This window comes from Propithecus coquereli, unplaced genomic scaffold (genome assembly GCF_000956105.1).
Source record: "Propithecus coquereli isolate 6110/MARCELLA unplaced genomic scaffold, Pcoq_1.0 Scaffold578, whole genome shotgun sequence".
Classification (NCBI taxonomy): domain Eukaryota; kingdom Metazoa; phylum Chordata; class Mammalia; order Primates; family Indriidae; genus Propithecus; species Propithecus coquereli.
In genome coordinates, this window is record NW_012151707.1 from 624,799 (window position 1) to 641,869 (window position 17,071).

The 17,071-nt window shown below is 44.0% G+C and overlaps 1 protein-coding gene across 2 annotated transcripts; it reads left to right on the forward strand.

The window, feature by feature from the left end:
• Nucleotides 1-8,906: 8,906 nt before the first annotated feature.
• BOLA3 (bolA family member 3) lies at nucleotides 8,907-15,246 on the forward strand. Of its 2 annotated transcripts, XM_012658169.1 has the most exons (4): nucleotides 8,907-9,076; nucleotides 11,306-11,429; nucleotides 13,148-13,236; nucleotides 14,988-15,231. In XM_012658169.1, exons 1-4 carry the CDS (start codon nucleotides 9,023-9,025, stop codon nucleotides 15,051-15,053), a joined length of 333 nt encoding a protein of 110 aa, XP_012513623.1. In that variant the 5' UTR covers nucleotides 8,907-9,022; the 3' UTR covers nucleotides 15,054-15,231. The 2 variants fall into 2 exon arrangements, with proteins under 2 accessions (XP_012513623.1, XP_012513624.1); XM_012658170.1 differs by lacking the exon at nucleotides 13,148-13,236 and having other exon boundaries at nucleotides 8,982-9,076; nucleotides 14,988-15,246.
• The last annotated feature ends 1,825 nt before the right edge of the window (nucleotides 15,247-17,071 follow it).

The following is a 17,071-nucleotide window of genomic DNA, read 5'->3' on the forward strand; positions in this document are numbered from 1 at the left end:
TATATAGTTTTGATTTTAATGTTAACGCAGTAAAGATCATACTTATACCTAGAGTTGCTTATGTAATAAGTCCTCTGTTGTAAGGATATAGAAAAAACAAACTCAGTTTCTCCTGCTATACTCTCAAAACACAGAATGCTTCTGTGACCATCTGTGTGGGGATTTTCACACACACACCAAGCAAGCAATCAATTCTACATTAGATAACAGATGGGTGTCCTCTAGTTCAATTCAGTTCTCACACTGTCTACCTAGAGGTAGTGTTAGATCCCACAAGTTGAGAGCTCAATCCCACTAGCCTGTCCCCCACTTTAGACACCAATCAAAAACAATAGGTTGTCACCTATCCTTCTGACTGATTGGCTATAAATCAGGGTTCCCACAACCCCTTCCTTGGGTTCAATTAATTTGCTAGAGTGGCTCATAGAACTCAGGGAAACATTTACTTACATTTACCAGTTTATTATGAAGGATATTACAAATGATAGAGATGAACAGCCAGATGGAAGAGATGCATAGGGCCAGATATGAGAGAAGGGGTGCAGAGCTTTATGCCTTCTCCAGGCTCATCACCCTTCAGGAACCTCCACCTGTTCAGTTATCTGGAAGCTCTCTGAACCCCGTTCTTTTGGGTTTTTGTGGAAGCTTCATTACTTGGCCATTATTGATTATATAATTGGCCATCAGTGATCAGCTCATCATTTAGCCTCTCTCCCTTTCCCAGAGGTGGGCTGGTGGGGCTGAACGTCCCAACCCTCTAATCAAGCTTTGGTCTTTCCGGTGACCAGCCTCCATCCTGAAGCTCTCTAGGGCCCCCCAGCTACCAGTCATCTCATTAGCATACAAAAGACATTGGAGATTCCAAGAATTTTAGGAACTGTATGTCAGGAACCTGGGACAACAAAATATATACATCATGATACCACACCAATGTTTTTAAAAAGAAAGTAAAAACAATCCTATTTTTAAATGTTCACAGAAATTATTTCACCATTCTTTTGGGTTTCAGAAAACTAGACTGGGAATCTCATCTCTAAAAGACATTTAAAGAGTTTTAATTTTTTAGATCCATTTTTACATTTTATTTTTCTTCTCTTTTTAGGAGTTTAATCTGATTGATAGGCGTGAGTTGGCACCTCTTCAGGAATTAATTGAGAAACTTGGATCCAAAGACAGATAAATGTTTCTTCCAGAACACAGTTACCCTCTTGCTTCATCTCCTGCTAGAGCTATTTCATTGCTGTCTGTTATAGACTAGTGATACAAACTTTAAGAAAACAGGATAAAAAGATACATTGTCTGCTGATAAAATTGTCCCAAAGGTAGGTTGGCCTAATAGCTTCAGAGTGAGACCTTTAAGGACACAGCCAAATCTGAGGTGTGCTGTATGACCACTCCTGTTATTGTCACAGAGTAACACTTCGTTCTAATATGTGACGACTAGCCTTTAGTTTATGTTTACTTATGATTCTTTTACTCAAGAAAATGATTTGAGTCTGTTTCAGGTTATGGCATAATGGATGTTAAGAATTTCCACCAATAATTAATAAGTTTCCAGAACAAATTTCCTAATAACACAATCAGATCAATTTTATTTTATTTTACAGACAGAAAGGTATTTTCAAGACTCCTTAAGATTTAGAATGTTTGTGTCACTTTGGATAACCTTTTAGTTTGAAGTTTGTATGTTAGTGTTTTTATGGATAAGATACACGTATATTTTTTCAAAATCCATGATTGCAGTTTAAATCATTATATGGCATATGTGGAATGAGAAAGTAACCAAAGTTATTTTTAAAGTGACTTTATTTTTTAATCTTTATTTGGAATTTTATTCACATCTATCTAAATTATTAGGACTGTATGTATCAGAAGTAAATTTTTTATGGCTTCTAAAAAATCTTACAAGTTTTTATTTTGAAAGGCTTCATTCATGTTAATTTAATATGTAGCTTTTGGCTGAGAAAAAAAACACTTCCCAAAAATATGACAAACTTAGGCCTCAAAGCCACTATTTTCATTCTTTTTTTTCCAGAGGCCTTGAAATTCTGGATAAGAGAATGGAACAAAGTATTGAGAGTATTTGATTATTTTGTTTTCTTTTATTAAAAAATTACTTCTATGTTTTATTGTGATTTGAGCCTTAGTTAAAAGTAGTGGAGAAATGCACAAACTTTATCCCAATAAGGATAAGACTTAAGGAGAACCACGATAAGAAACCTTGAAGGCGTACACATTTTGTAACACAGCTAAAGTTTTGGTGTGCTATGTATTCTTTAGAGTGTGTGTGTGTGTTTATAGGAGACAAAATGGGAGGAATAAGTAAAAAAAAAATCTTCATTCTGTTAATATTCAAAAGATGGGTTGAGCTCCCATAGGGGCTTTATCCTGTTTTAATTGTTTTTGTATCAAAACTTGAAATTGTTCTTTTTCTATTGGGATAAAAGAATCTTCCCCTTTAGTGAAGAAAACATCTATTTTTCATTTGGTTCCTTGGATTTAGTAAACTCTAGCTGGCTATTTAAATGTACAGAGGCACAATAAGTGTACTGGAAGACTTGCCCAACTGGCAAAGCTTTAAGTTCATGAACATTCTGTGTTTCAGAGCTGTGGTTTTTGCAAAGTACTCACCAACCTCCTTGATGGCTTTGATAAAGGTTAGGTTTGATAAGATTTTTGTTTTGTTTTGTTTTATTCCACTAGACTATAAAGAAAAGAATTGCTTAGAAACTCCACTTTTAATAACTCGGTTTCAATAAATTCTTAAATATATACAGAATTTTAAGAGAAATAAAACATTTAATCTAATTTAGGCTTAACCCATACATCAGTGAGGAATTAGAAAGAGTGGGATAGTCACTTATAAAAAAAGAGAAAAGCCCTCTATGAAACATTCCAAAATCCATGTTTTAAGCTTATCCGCAGGTCCAAAATTCAGCCATTTTCTCTATGTTGATCATTTGCGAACAAGAAAGCAGATTTCTAGATGCCACCTAGAATGTAACTGCCTCTCAACTTCACACTGTTGGCTTTACCTTTTTTTAAGTCTACAAGGAATGAAATTATGTTTCTCAACTAGGGTTGTACTTTGATCATCATTTCTAATATTTCAGATATCCTCAAACAAAAGAGTTCTCACTTTTCTCCATTTAGTTTCAGTGATGGAAATCCTCCCTTTCCAAATCCTCCTTAAGTTCCAAAATGAACCAAAGATGATCATATGCTAGGACAGTAGTAAAAGCAGCTTATAAAATTGGACATATATCAAAAACTTGTTGCTATTTTGAGACTCAGAATGTCTTTTTTAAAAAAATAAAAATAAAAACATTATCAGGTTCCCAAGCCAATCTGATTTAAGCAACAGTGCACCTAAACATTAGTGTTAGTATTATTTGTTTACTTCTAAGGCCAGGGAGTAGAGGGCAGGAGGAGAATTGGAGGAAGGGGAGAGAATAGAAAGAGGATGGTGCCTTTTCCAACTTGGCTGGAGGGCCAACCTTGGATAAGAGTTTGAAGAAACAATCTCTTTGCTCGCTTTTGATTTCTCTCCATGCCCAGGATCTGCTGTTCCACAGCACTTGCTCCTCTTGCCCTCCTAATCAGAAGTCAGCTCCTCTCAGTGTCTGCTCTGCTCCTCATACACGATTACAATCACGGGGTGGAGAGTGCCTGCTAAATTAGGCAGTTGATCCTATGGTGCTTTAATTTTCAGGCATTTAAAAAACTTGGGCAATGATGTACAGATTTTTGTTTAAATATTCAAACTTTCCTAAACTACAGTTTTTGTATTGGCAGCCAAATGTATCCTTTATTCTTTTTCAGATTGTGAATAAAGCGATATTATAGGGCTGCTACCTAACAAAGTATTTCCTTTCATCTTAGATTCATAGAGCCCTAACTCATGTAGTTGCTTACTTGAGAAATGCAAATCTGTACTCACCATGATTTTGATAACAAAGATAAAGTTTTTCTAGTAGTTCAGAGGCAAGAGAAACAATCCTGGTGGTGATACTAACTTTTGCAAATGTTGTAGTTTTCTGATTATACTGTTGGCCTTCTCTCTGAGCAATGAAATTATACTAGAAGTAGAGCTTCTCAAACATGACATCATTACCTCATAAGCGTTAACAAATTGGGCCCAAAGAATATGAGTCCTAGAAAGTTGTTTCTAAGCAGCCCCAGTGATGGTGCTGGTTGCTACTGCTGCCTTGTCACAGGAGGCTGTCTCCTGTTAGTATGAAACCCTGGCCTGAAAAATGCCGGCCTGGACACCACACATTGAGCACCTTCAACAGGCAAATTATCTCCTCCTGAGATCAGTTCAGTAAGTGGATTTGGTTTCTACTATTGTAGAATTCTGGCAAAGAGGGAAAATACTAGTCCTTTGGTCATTCTATTTTGCATTCAGTTTTGATTCAGTACTGTAAAAGGCTTTGGGGGACAATAGTACATGTCGTAGCAGTAATTTTACTGACGCAACTGCATTGAAATTCACTTCAGATTTCTCTCATTATCAGATTATATTCCAAACAAGTATTCTGTAAATCCAGACGGATTACCAGTTTGCTATAGAGTGCTTATAGAACAACATTCTGGTCTACATCAAAAATGGTTTGCATAAGTTAGTCTTGGTTACCATCTAAAATATTTTTAAATGTTCTTTACATAAAAAATTTATGTTGTATTTTTAAACCTTTAGGGGCTTTATCTATTTTTCTAAGTCAGTTAACTGTACTTTTAAAAAAATATTTTGTATCTACTTTTGTAACTTCATCAGAATAAAATATATTGAAAGCAAAAAATGACTGATTGATGTTTGTGTCTCAACATATTTCTCAACATATTTGTGTCTCAAAATATTTCTATTTAAATGTGGAAAGGAGATTTTCGTAGGTTCTATGGATTTTTGAGTACAGCTTAAATTTGGAAAGTTATCTTTGCATATCATTTAGTAGCTAAAATGTTTTCCTAGCCCTTACAAAAAGGGAAGTTCCTAAATCAACTAAGTATGTTGTGTACTACCAGGACCCACCCTAAGAAACAAATGATGCCTCTGGTGACATTGGCTGAAACCTATGCCAGACAAAGTAAGTAGTGTCCTTCCTACCATGCAAACCAAGTTCTGGATCTCTTTGTACATTCCTGGTTGTGAGGTTGAGGAAAGGGAAGAGGGACTGGACTTAATAATTTTCTGATCTTAAAATTGAGTACTCAGCATATATCCTTAAAACATCCCCCTGCCACCCCCATACAGCCATTTTTCACCATTATAGGAGAAATACTTGCAGTTAGTTTTAGAGGTCCAAATTACAGATGCATTTTAGATCTGTTTAAAATAGTAGTGCTAGAATTTGTTTTGCCATATTTTGAATTAATTTTAAAACTTAATGAATGTGGCTAAGTAGAATAGGTTAACACTTATTTTGTATAAGATGGGTAAGCTGGCAATTGGATTTCTTTAGACATTTTCAGTAGTAGGCTTAAAATTGATAGCAAAAATGGTAAAAGTTTGTAAGGGTATCTAATGGCTAAGCCTTTGAAAGCTATTTCGAACTTTATAAAGAGTAGTAGAATAACCCAAATAATCTTTGGGAGGGCCAGAGTCAGGCTTCTAATTTGCACAGCCAGAAACAATGTCCAAACCATGCCTTGGACCTTTCTGTAGTAAATACCCCATTGATGTACCTATTAGGTACGGACACTACAACCTGCACCATTATCACTGGCCACTAGATGTCAGTCTCTGCCACGTCTGACAAAAGCTTGGTGCCTGTAGTCTTAGGGGAATCCTTTAGGAGGTTATCTCATTTAATCCATACCTAAGGAAGTGATGGCAATTGAGAGGTACGCTAGAAATTTTTCAGTGTTATTCGTACCATGTCACAAAAGTTTGGACAAGTTCAAATAGCTAGTACATAGTAAGTCAGGCCTCTGTTTCTCTGGATTGCATTTGCAGAAATTCTACTAGAAGGCACTGTAAAATAGAATGACTATGCAATTAACAGTCATTCCAGTGAGGTAAAAAGATGTATCCAAGAGATCCTGCCTAAGGAGTTTCCTGCAGTTAGTGTAGATGTAAATATTGTATGTATGAAAGCTGGGAGTGATCATGGACTGATATAAGTGAGGATAAGAGAATCTCAAGTTCACAGCAAAAAAAAAAAAGGTGCAGAAAGGACTGACCTATTTCCTGGGACTAAAGTCATTTCACTTTAATCATAACAAAGTAAAACACACCTTTTACTTGCTTTTGTTGTAAAAAATTATACCAGAACTGTTATGTTGGAAGTCCAAGATTGGTGAGATTGTCCTGCAAATCCTTTTTTGAAAAGGTTCAAATTCAAACTTGAGCTCAAATTGCTAAACCTGTCAGTTCTATTGAATAATCCCAGTGCATGCACTTTTTGTCCCATGCTGGACTGTTGACATAGATTACTCAAGCAAGGTTCTGTCCTTATGGAGTTTATAGACCAGTGGGAATAAACACATATTATACATAATTGATAGTTGTAAAGGGCCATAAGTGCAACAAAGGTTATAAGGTGCAAGCACTAAGCTTACTGTGGGGTGGTCAGAGGTGGCTCTCTGGAGAAGACAAGGCTTGAACTGGCTTAAAAGACAGGCCATTGCATAACCAAACAGCATAGTTTGTGCAGACAGGTTTTTGCCTGTAGGTGATGGGGAGTCTGAAGAATTTTAAGTAGTGAATGTTTCCATTTCAGATGGCTCTGGCAGCCTTGTGGAAACAGTAAGGGGAAGAGGGTGGGACAGATAGGCAATAGTTCAGAGTAACAGATAATGTGGGCAATTTCTAAATTATGGAGAAAAGGAAGGTTGGAAATAAGCAAAAGTACCATTTTCAATAAAGGAAAGGAGTAATTCTGCAAATACCAATCAGCATAACATATAACAAAGCCAATTAAACTGGCTTTAGTGCTCATTTCCAGCACTGCTGGTTTCCAGTTGCACAAGCAAAGTCTAACATTTTTCTCCTCTTAGCTCTTTCTTGTGTGTCTGCTTCATTTCCAAAGTAGCTCTGTCCACGTGGTTGCAAAGATAGTTGCCTGCAGCTCCAGGCTTTCTACCAGCTCAGCAACACAGCTGAAAAAGATCATTTCTTTTCTTTAGTTCCAAAAAAGTCTCTGGGCCAATTCTCATTGGTCTGGCTGAGGTCATGGGTCAACCTAACCCAATCCCTGTCTGATTGGCCAGAGCTAGGTTATGTTTCCACTCCTAGAATTGGAGGTGGGTCTCCCTCTGAACCACGTGGTTTGAATATGGTTCACCACTACAACACCACTGGAAAAAATACTTTTGACTGTTTTAACTGTATCATTGATGCCAATGAAGAAAAAAGCAAATTATCCCTAACCACACCAATGTAACTTTTAAGGAATCCCAAGCAGAAAATGTGGAAGAGGCTATTAACAATTATTCAAAGGAGAAATTATGAAGACCAGAACATAGGAGTCAATTAATATTAGAATAAATTAGCATATTTTTAGTCAATCACTGTAAAGAACTGAAGGTGCAATCCATCCAAAGGCAAGGCTGAAGGTATTGATTGCATAGCCCAGAATGCAACAGCAAAAAGCTAGTAAGTCCCGCAGGGTACCACCAGACCACATGCTGCAGAGAAATACAGCTAGAGAGACAAAGGGTTTGTTTGGATTTTGGCCTTAATTTGTCTGGCAGTACTAGTACTCCAGAGGCTGGGTGGGTTTGCTGGCAGTCTGACCCATCCCTCTTGGCGTCAGCTTCCTGCTGCATTCTCATAACTCTACATACAGCCTGTGGCCTCTGCTAGGCCCGTGTCCTGTGACACCTTAAACTGAGGCAAATTCAAAACCGGATTTGTCAGTCCCCCCTCAGCCCCCACCTAACTCTCCTACATCCATGTCATTGTTTAAGCCAAAAACTTGGCCAGATATCTTTCCCACCCTGATGCTCCATCCATATCCAGTCACTCTCTTCAGTGACTTCCTAAGTGTCGCAACCCACTCTTCCCACCCCTCCTGTCACTGGATTAGTTGAAGCCCCTCAATTCTCACTGGGACAACTGCAATAGCCTTGAACTGGTAGGTAGATAGCTAGGATCTCAGGCTCTTCTAAGGACAAGGGTGCCCTGCTTTGGTGCTGCCTCCAGCAATTGCCCCACCTAGGAAGAAGGATAAGGGCAGGCACTCGGTTTTGGCGGTGCCACACCCTTAATCCTATCCAGAGCAACTGCTACACCTGGGGAAGGAGGGCATGCTTTAACGATAAAAAGCTACTCACGTGAAACTGCTTCCTGCTGTGACCACTCCGTCGCACCAGCCCTGCTTGTGATCCGCCCCCCTCCCCTCCCAAGCAAGGAGCTAAAGAACTAGGATAACAGTCCGCCAAGAGGCTGGACTTGACACTTTGGTGTGTCTAGTCATTCTTCAGCTCACAGCATACCAAGAACCGAGAGCAGACTGCCCCCCTGACAGAACTCCTGCCGTCGTCTCCAATTTCAGCTCCTACATTCACTCCTCTTCACAGGAGCCAGAGTGATTTTTCTAAAGCGCAAATCTGAAAACGACTGCCCTCCTTGAAATCCTTCCACGAGTTCCCTTACCTGGAGAGAAACCCACGCTCCTCAGTTTAGAGGCCAGGTTGCCGGGGTGGGGAGTGGGAATGGAGAAGTTCCAAGGGCAAGAGGGATATTCGAATGCGGGACAGTCAGTATTGAGCGCCGAGAACCTTGGAGCGTGTCTAAGCTGGGGAGGAAGACGATGTTGACCCTACCGTGGAACCAGGCGCCGGGAGGCAGGAGGAGCCGTCGCCGGCGGGGGCGGAGCGCAGGGCCGGGAGGCAGCTGACGCCGCAGGTTCCGGGCAGGCGCGTCCCCGGGGCCCGGACGAGGCCGGGGCGGGGCCAGGCGGCCGGCGGCCTCCGGGCGGCAGGGGGCGGCCTCGCGCACGGCGGCGGCTCCAGGTCCCTGGCTCCTCGCTTTGCGGGAGACACGGCGACCTCGGGCGGCGGGCCGCGTAGGTCGGGCATGGCAGCGTGGATCCCGGCTGCCGCAGAGCCTGTGCTCCGGGGGATGCGCGGGGTGAGCGCGGGCGGGGGCCGGGGCTGCTCTCCCCGGGGCGGGAGCTACGGAGGGACCGCGGAACCGGCCGCCATCGCGGCTCAAAGACTGGCTCCCGGGGGGCGCGGTACAGGGCCCGAGGGGCCTCCCCTTCCTTTCTCTCTTCATTCATTCATTCATTCATTCACTCCATGACAACGACTTTCGGACAAGTATCAGGCCCCGGCGCGCTCTGGGGGAGCTCCCGAGCTGGGAGGAGGTTGGGGGTTTGGGAGACAGACACATGAACACTCATAATACCGCGAGCACGGGAACAGGAAATGTTGATTTACAAAGCCGAAGACAGGAATCATAGCCCGGGGTCAAGGGGTGGGCTCAGGGCCCTGCAGAGGGGCCTGGACCATGGGGACGTCAACTGGGCCTCTGACCTTGATCCTCCGCAAGTCCCACACACGCGGAGCAGAAGCCCAGCAGAGGGCACTTCCCACTCTTTCCTGATCTCTCCCGCTTTCTGGTTCATCCTTTGCCTCACCTCGTCCACTTCTCTGTTTTCCTCTCATTTTCCTTCTGTCCTGGTCTTAATCCTGCCTCCCCGATGCATGAAGAGGAGTTCTTCCGCGCTGGTGACTTTCAGCGTGGACAGTAGTCATCGGGGGAATGTTGTCAGTCGGATCGTTCTGTTACAGACCGCTGCCCACAGATCTACCAAGATGAAAGAAAGGCTTCTCCCAAGGGGCTCTGCTAGCCACCCTCATCCCTTAGTGATTGCTGATTCTGCCTGCCATCTGCTTACCCTCTGCTTTGCACCCCACGGTTCTGCCCCCAGAAGCAGCTCCATGCCCCAGCAATCCTACCCAGGTCACAACATCAAGTTTCTGTCCCTCCATACAGCACGCAGCCTAACGTGGGACCTTTCTCCTGACCTGCATTCAGACTGCCTGCCAGACTCCTTTGCCGGTGCCCAGCGGGCATGCCCCTAATGCAGTAGTTCCTACCCTGCGCATTCATTCATCCACCCATCACCAAGTGCTTCTGAGGGCCTCCTCTGGGGTCAGCCCTGGGATGCTGCTGGAACAGTACAGACTCAGTCCTGGCTTTTAAGAACAGTGGTGAGAAAGCCAGTATACAGCTCATTTTAAAGAAGGTGCTCTGACATTCTGTGACACAGGACCCTCTGTGAACCATCAGGAAAGGCCTGAGGATGGGCAGGACTCAGGGGTGAAGGGGTGGAGACTTCAACACCAGCACCCACAGAACAGCCCGTATCCTCCCACCTGCCATCAGTGTCCAGTCAGGGACCAGTGCCTGGTGCGTCTTCCTTTGTAATGCTTCTTAACTCAGGTGTCTTTCCTGACTAGCTCCATAAGGCACTGTTTCCTGCAGGTTACCGAGAGCCCAGGTCACATTACCTGGAGTCACATCACCGGTCTAACACAATACTAAATATTCAATCTGTCATTCAAGGCCTGCCACGCTTGACTCCTGGTCTTCCATTCTAGCATGTGCTCGGCCCAGCCACTCGGCTACCGACCTGGCTTTCTGCTCCTTCAAGCCTAAGAGTTGAGACATGTTCTACCAGAAGCACTGGCTCCCTATAGTAGCTATGGGGCGGGGGGTAGGTAGTTGCCAAAGGTAAATAATCCAAAAATGTTCATTCTTAAGGTCATTTAATAGAATTCTGACTCTTCTCCCCAGTGGGAGTTGGTGCGTGGTGCAAGCTCAGCTATGGGTCATGAGGTCACGACCTACTGGGGAGGGTGTGGCATGTTAATCAGGCACAAGGGTGGGTGGAGTGTGGCCCCACCATGCAGGGCAGTGGGTGGCCAATGGCACAGCAGCCTAGCGGGGCCTCTCCTGGCTCTGCATTTTACTAATGGATGCAACCTTGGGCATATTACTCAATGCCTCAGTTTCCTCAACTACAAAACTGTCATCATAATAGTGTCTCTCTCGTGGCATTATCATGAAGAATTGAACATCTATTGAATTAGGTTTGGGGCCTTGTCTGTAGAGTCAAACTGAGTTGTTTACAATCATCTTCCGCCTCAAAAAACAAGTTTATTCGGCACCCTGGGGGGCTTACATGGACACCTGACACCACATAGCCCCTCTGATGAGCCCATGGCTGCACTGTCGAGGGCCAGGGCCTGTCCTGCAGGGGAGTGGCAGGTGCGGCCTGCACAGTGGCCCGGCCTGGGGGGCAGTGGCATCTTGCTCTCGCCTGATCCTCTTGCCTCTGTTCTGTGGCAGCTGCCTCTTCTCCACTCTGCCCATCGGATGTTTGCCTCCCAGACTGAGGGGGAGCGCAAAGTGACCCAAATTCTCAAAGAAAATTTTCCTCGAGCTACAGCTATCAAAGTCACCGACATTTCAGGTAAGGTTTTCCCATCTCGCCCACGGAGCTTTGGTAAGATTTTGCCCTGTGGAGGAGGGGCAGAGGGCAAGGGGCTTGCAGCAGGGAACTTGCCGCCTGTGAGTGAGGAGCTTCTCAGCGTGTGTTGCTTTTGGACAGATGGAACTCGGCTGCTCCCACCTGATGGGGCGGAGGTGAGGATTCAGAAACCTCATAGGGAAACTGTGGGGACAAGGCCCAGCGGGGAGGACTCAGACGAGGTCCCTCTCAGTGACCCTGGAGCTCAGGACCACAGTCTTTCATTTGACAGCAGGATGGGCCTTACTCTAATCTCCTCACTTTCTTCTGAAACCCTAGAATGCCAGAGCTGGAGCAGACCCAGCTGTCCAGCTGCCTTACTTTCCACAGGAGGAGAACTGGAACCAGAACGAGGACCCAGGCAGACTCTGTTCCAAGCCTAGTCACCAGCCACAGCCAGGCCCTGTCTTTCTCAGGTGGCCACAGGCACCTCAGAAGTTCAGGCTGGCTGTGTTAGGAGCAGGCTGGGGAACCAGCTTCCGCACCCACAGGAAGGGGAAGATAGGCCCTTTATCCAGACACACACACAGAACAGCTAGATGGGCATCAGCCTGAATCTCTCCACACCCATAGGTGCGGTTTTTGCCACTCTGCATTGCCACGAGAGCTGACTTCACTGAGAATACAGCATTTACAAGGATTTGGGAGAAAGTTTCACAAGTAGATTTTATTCTGGAAACTATAGGAAATTAATCAATCTACTGGAATGGTACATCAAGTGAGGGCTCCACAGGGGTTCCGGGGCAGTGCTGGGGCCTTGATGTCACCAGTTCTGCACCTGCCCAGGGCCCAGGGTGGGACTTGCCCCCTTAGTCTGGCTCTGCCTAGCCCTGGACGGAGTGCAGAAAGGGAATCAAGGTTGGGAACTTGGGTTTAACCAAAACTCCGGCTCCTAGAGCACATTATATGCAAAGCAAAACAAAACCTGTTGAATAAATTGCACTTCTCATGCCACGTCCTGATGTTAACAGTGCAGGGGACGTTGTCATGCCACAGCAGTCAGCACATCAGCGCTAGCTCTCTAGCCACGTGGAGGCAGAGCTCGGGCAGGGGTGGATGGGTCCACCAAGCTTTGCCTTGAGGGCTTCACCAAAAATCTTCCCCCTCCCGAAGCCCCGGATAAAATCCTGGGTGCTGCACTATAGACCCAGAGGTGCCACAGACAGCCCTGAGCAGCTCCGGGCCTAGCACATTTGCTATGTCCCTGATGTGGATAGCATCACACACATTTTTCATACCAAATTTTAGTATATTTTTGCACTTTAAAAAATACCAATTGCTGGTCCTTTGGAAGGAGGAACCCTGAAATTCACTCCTTCCCACCTTCTTCTATGGCATTTGTTGGCCAATAAAAGGGAATATTCCACATTCCCTAGGTTGTCCATGCTTTGCTCCTCATCTTTCCTGCCCATAAGTCATAATCCTGAGCAGTGCAGCTGCCTTGCAAAAGGAAGAGCATGTTTTGGGTTGAGGCCACCTGTCAGGAGGAACTTGTGGTCAGCTGTGGGAAGCTGTGATCTTTCCCTAACAGTTGGGGCAGCTTTCCTTCACGATGAATAATAATATTGAGACCTCCTTTGGATTCAGACCTTCAAGGACATATGGGATTGTAGCTGCCATAACATAATAATTGAAATGCTTTTGAATTGTGGTTATTTTAGGAGGCTGTGGGGCAATGTATGAAATTAAAATCGAATCAGAAGAATTTAAGGAGAAAAGAACCGTCCAGCAGCACCAGATGGTTAATCAGGTCAGTAGACACCACAGCGCTTCTGTGCCACTGGCCTTCAGCATCTGAAAGGGCCTGCCAAGCCAGGCTGGTGACTTTTACCATCGGTCCTAGGAAGGAAAAATGCAATACTACAATCACACAAGCAGGACTTGAGACCTGAGAAAAATATAATCTGGGACTATCTGGAATCAGACTGTAGGCAAATATGAATTTTATTCAAAATTGAAAACAAGCCAATAGTTATTTTGCATTTCCTTGTATAATGCTACCACATTACACAATGCTACCACAATGTTATTGTCACATATTGAATAGTATTTCTAAACATAGTACTAAAAAATATATGCTTTGAAGATTTTTTTTTTTTTTTAGCCTCTCTTTGAGACTGTTTTACAGATGGGTACATTAACACACCTAATGTCTGCTTCAGAATGGCTGCAATTGCCCAGATCTGGTGACAGAGCATTTGGGGCCTGGGACGGCATGTTCAACCAGACTAAGGCCCAGTTTATGTATTATCCATGCTGATTTTATTTTATTTTCTTTAGAGACAGTCTTGCTCTTTTGTCCTGGCTAGAGTACAGTGGCATCATCACAGCTCACAGCAACCTCAGACTCCTGGGCTCAAGGCCATCCTCCCACCGCGGCCTCCCAAGTAGTTGGGATTACAGGCATGAGCCACTGTGCTGGCCTCCTAGGGAAGTTTCTGATTGGCCCAGCTGGGATCATGTGCCATCCCTGAGCCAGTCATAGGCTGGGCCAGTGGTACATGACTACATCAGTATCAGGGCAATCAATAGTCCCACCAGAAATGTCTAAAGTGGAAAAGGAAGTATTCCCCAAGAGAAAGGAAATTGCTTAACTGACTAGGAAAAAAAGCAAATGCCCATCCCACTATGATTATCAGATTTTGGCCTAGTATAAAAGCACTTTGTCTCTTCCTCTGCACTGATTATAAATTTAAGAGGTCCAAGCCTCCCTCTGATCCTTGTAACCTCTCTGTCTGCTGGTACTGCTGGGGCTAAATATCTATTTGACTGTGGTGGCTTGTTCAGATTTGGGCCCTCAGACCATTTGTAGCCTTAAGTCTCATGACTACTTTGTGATGTTATTTCCTGCTCTGAAGTAAAATTGGGGAATTTGTATTAATTGGTGTGGTTTCAAAGAACAGCTCATTTTAAAGAATGCTCTTCGCTCAAAATAGCAAAATACAGGAAGCAGCCTAAAAGTTCATCACCAGGGGACAGGTTGAAAGGTATACTGCACCCATCTAATCGACTGCTGTGCTGATGCAAACAAGAATGAGAACTCCTTTAGCCTAATACAGACAGATCTCCAAGGTAGATGGTTAGGGGGAAAAGAAAAGTGTAGAGCAATGTGTTTGGAATGTTCACCATTTGTGTTTTTAAAAGGTCGTGGGGTGGGATATATTAATATATTCATATTAGCTTAAATGTGCATTTTTTAAATCCCTGTAAAGATACACAAGAAACTAACAGCAACAATTCTCTATTTGGAAATGGGGCCTGGGGGACAGGTCGGGGAAGGAGACTTTCACTGGATGCCTTTTTACGCCTTTTGATTTTTAAGCCAGGTTAGATGTTATTGATTCAAAAAAAATTAAAAATTTTTTTTCAAAAAGAAAAGTTGCTTAAACAAAGTATGTACAAAGTCTTCTTCAGATATAGAGCTATATAAAGTTACTCTCAGAGAATTACTGTAAGCACTGTCAAATACACAAAAACTGACATGCTCTTTTACTTCCTTAGGCACTGAAAGAAGAAATCAAAGGTATGCACGGATTGCGGGTATTTACCTCCGTCCCCAAACACTGACCACACCCTGGCTGTGTAGATGCTGCTGCTTGAAACCTTGGATGAACTTGACAGACACCATTCTTCCCTAGGCATTTGCCAAAAAATGTATCTATTTTGTTCATAGACATTTCCATATTATAATTATAGAAGATATGTTATCTATTTAGATGTTAATTAAAGGTGCCAGACAACTGAAGCTTTTAAAGGGTCATTAGTAATGCTTCCAGTTACTCTGTTATGAAAGCAGTGTCCTTTTGTGCAAAGGGGTCTCATCGTTGGAAGTTCTGTTCTGCTGCTACAGAGACAGAATGCAGTGCCAGCTTTTTGTGCTGTGAGAAGTTGTCCTGTTTTTTCCCCTCTGTGAAACTGCTCAGGCTCTTTAATCTTACCAAAAGAAAGAAGAGGGCCTCAGTTTCATCACTCTCTTTCCTTCTCTAAACTTCTTGCAAGAATTATCTTAGACCCTCAATTTCTCTCTCTTTTTTTTTTTTTTGAGACAGAGTCTCACTTTGTCACCCCGGCTAGAGTACAGTGGTGTCATCATAGTTCACTGTAACCTCAAACTGCTGAGCTTGAGCAATCCTCCTGCCTCAGCCTCCCAAGTAGCTGGGACTACAGGCATGAGCCACCATGCTTGGCTAATTTTCTATTTTTTGTAGAGACACAATCTTGCTCTTGTTCAGGCTGAACTCGAACTCCTGAGCTCAAGTGATCCTCCCGCCTTGGCCTCCCAGAGTGCTAGGATTACAGGTGTGAGCCACTATGCCCAGGCCTCTCAATTTCTTACACTTGGGGATGGATTCCAGATTTTGGGGTGCCGGGATCTGGGTCCTCTTCTTGTGTTTGAAGATCCTCCACCCTTTGCATGTAGGTGGGAGGCAGGGCCCACGTTCCATGCTGGAAGCTGAAAAGGCCTGCTTTCCCACCTCCCTTGCAGCTATGCACAGGCGGGTGATCTAGACTCAGCCAACCAGATGGGCCTGCCCTGTACTAGGGGAGCAGGTGACTCTGAGAAGCAGGAGCAGCATGGCATCCATTCCTGCAGCCGTGCTGCAACGTCTGGTGTTCCAGGCAGTGGCAACAATGGCAGCAGGGTCAGTGTCATAAGCTGCAGTCTCTGGAGTCCATGGTGGTGGTCGCAGAGTCTAGCTCTGCAGCATGATTTAGGCTCCAGCTATAGGGCCTTCCTTATTTCTGCCTGTTTTCAGAAACTGGTTGACTAATGTTCCCAGAAATTCTGTGATTGCCTCCTTATTCTTTCACTAAATTCTTTTCTGTTCACATCAGCCAGTACCCCTGTCACTGCAGCAATGGGAGGTTGACCATCCACTCCTGCCTCAAACTCCTCCTTTGTCTTTCATGGAACTGACCACCAGGGAAGTCAGGGGTCACTATCAGTTATGAAGGTGCCTCCCTAAGAAATGAGAGTATGTTGGTAGAACAACTTGGGCCCCAGACTTTTGGGGCAATACAAATTTCAAATATCCTGTTCATACACTATAGACTATACTCCCATTTTGTAGTTTAAAATATTCTCTATCTACAGAGGGGTTGGGAGGGATTGTTGTCCTGCCGGGGCAGAACTGCCTATTACATGGAATAGAGTCATTACATTTTATCAGACCCAAGAAAACAGGACAAAACTAAGAACTGCGTCTCAGAGCCCAAGCCACCTCTGAAAGAGCTGACACCCTAGAGGACAGTTTTTAGGTGGTGTGGTGAGTAAACTCCTAAGACTGGAATCCCAGAGGCCAGCAAGAAGGCAGTGGTCAGCGAGACGGAGAGACCATAAAATTTGACACACGTCGATTACATGTGTGGAACCTAACTGTCCTCCTCTTAAGGGTGGTCTCGACATAGTGATCTGCTTCTAAAGAGCAGAACAAAATGGAAGTGACTGTACAAATCCGATAAAGAGCTGATAACCAGAATCTACTTAGAACTCAGGAAAATCAACAAGAAAAAATCAAACGACCCTATCAAAAAGTGGGCAAAGGACATGAACAGAAACTTTTCAAAAGAAGACAGAATAATGG

Bases quoted from the DNA above. Each gene is read 5' to 3' on its own strand.
- BOLA3 (XM_012658169.1), top strand. From the start codon at position 9,023: ATGGCAGCGTGGATCCCGGCTGCCGCAGAGCCTGTGCTCCGGGGGATG. The intron at 9,077-11,305 runs GTGAGCGCGGGC...GTTCTGTGGCAG, and splicing joins TGCTCCGGGGGATGCGCGGG to CTGCCTCTTCTCCACTCTGC. The intron at 11,430-13,147 runs GTAAGGTTTTCC...TGGTTATTTTAG, and splicing joins CAAAGTCACCGACATTTCAG to GAGGCTGTGGGGCAATGTAT.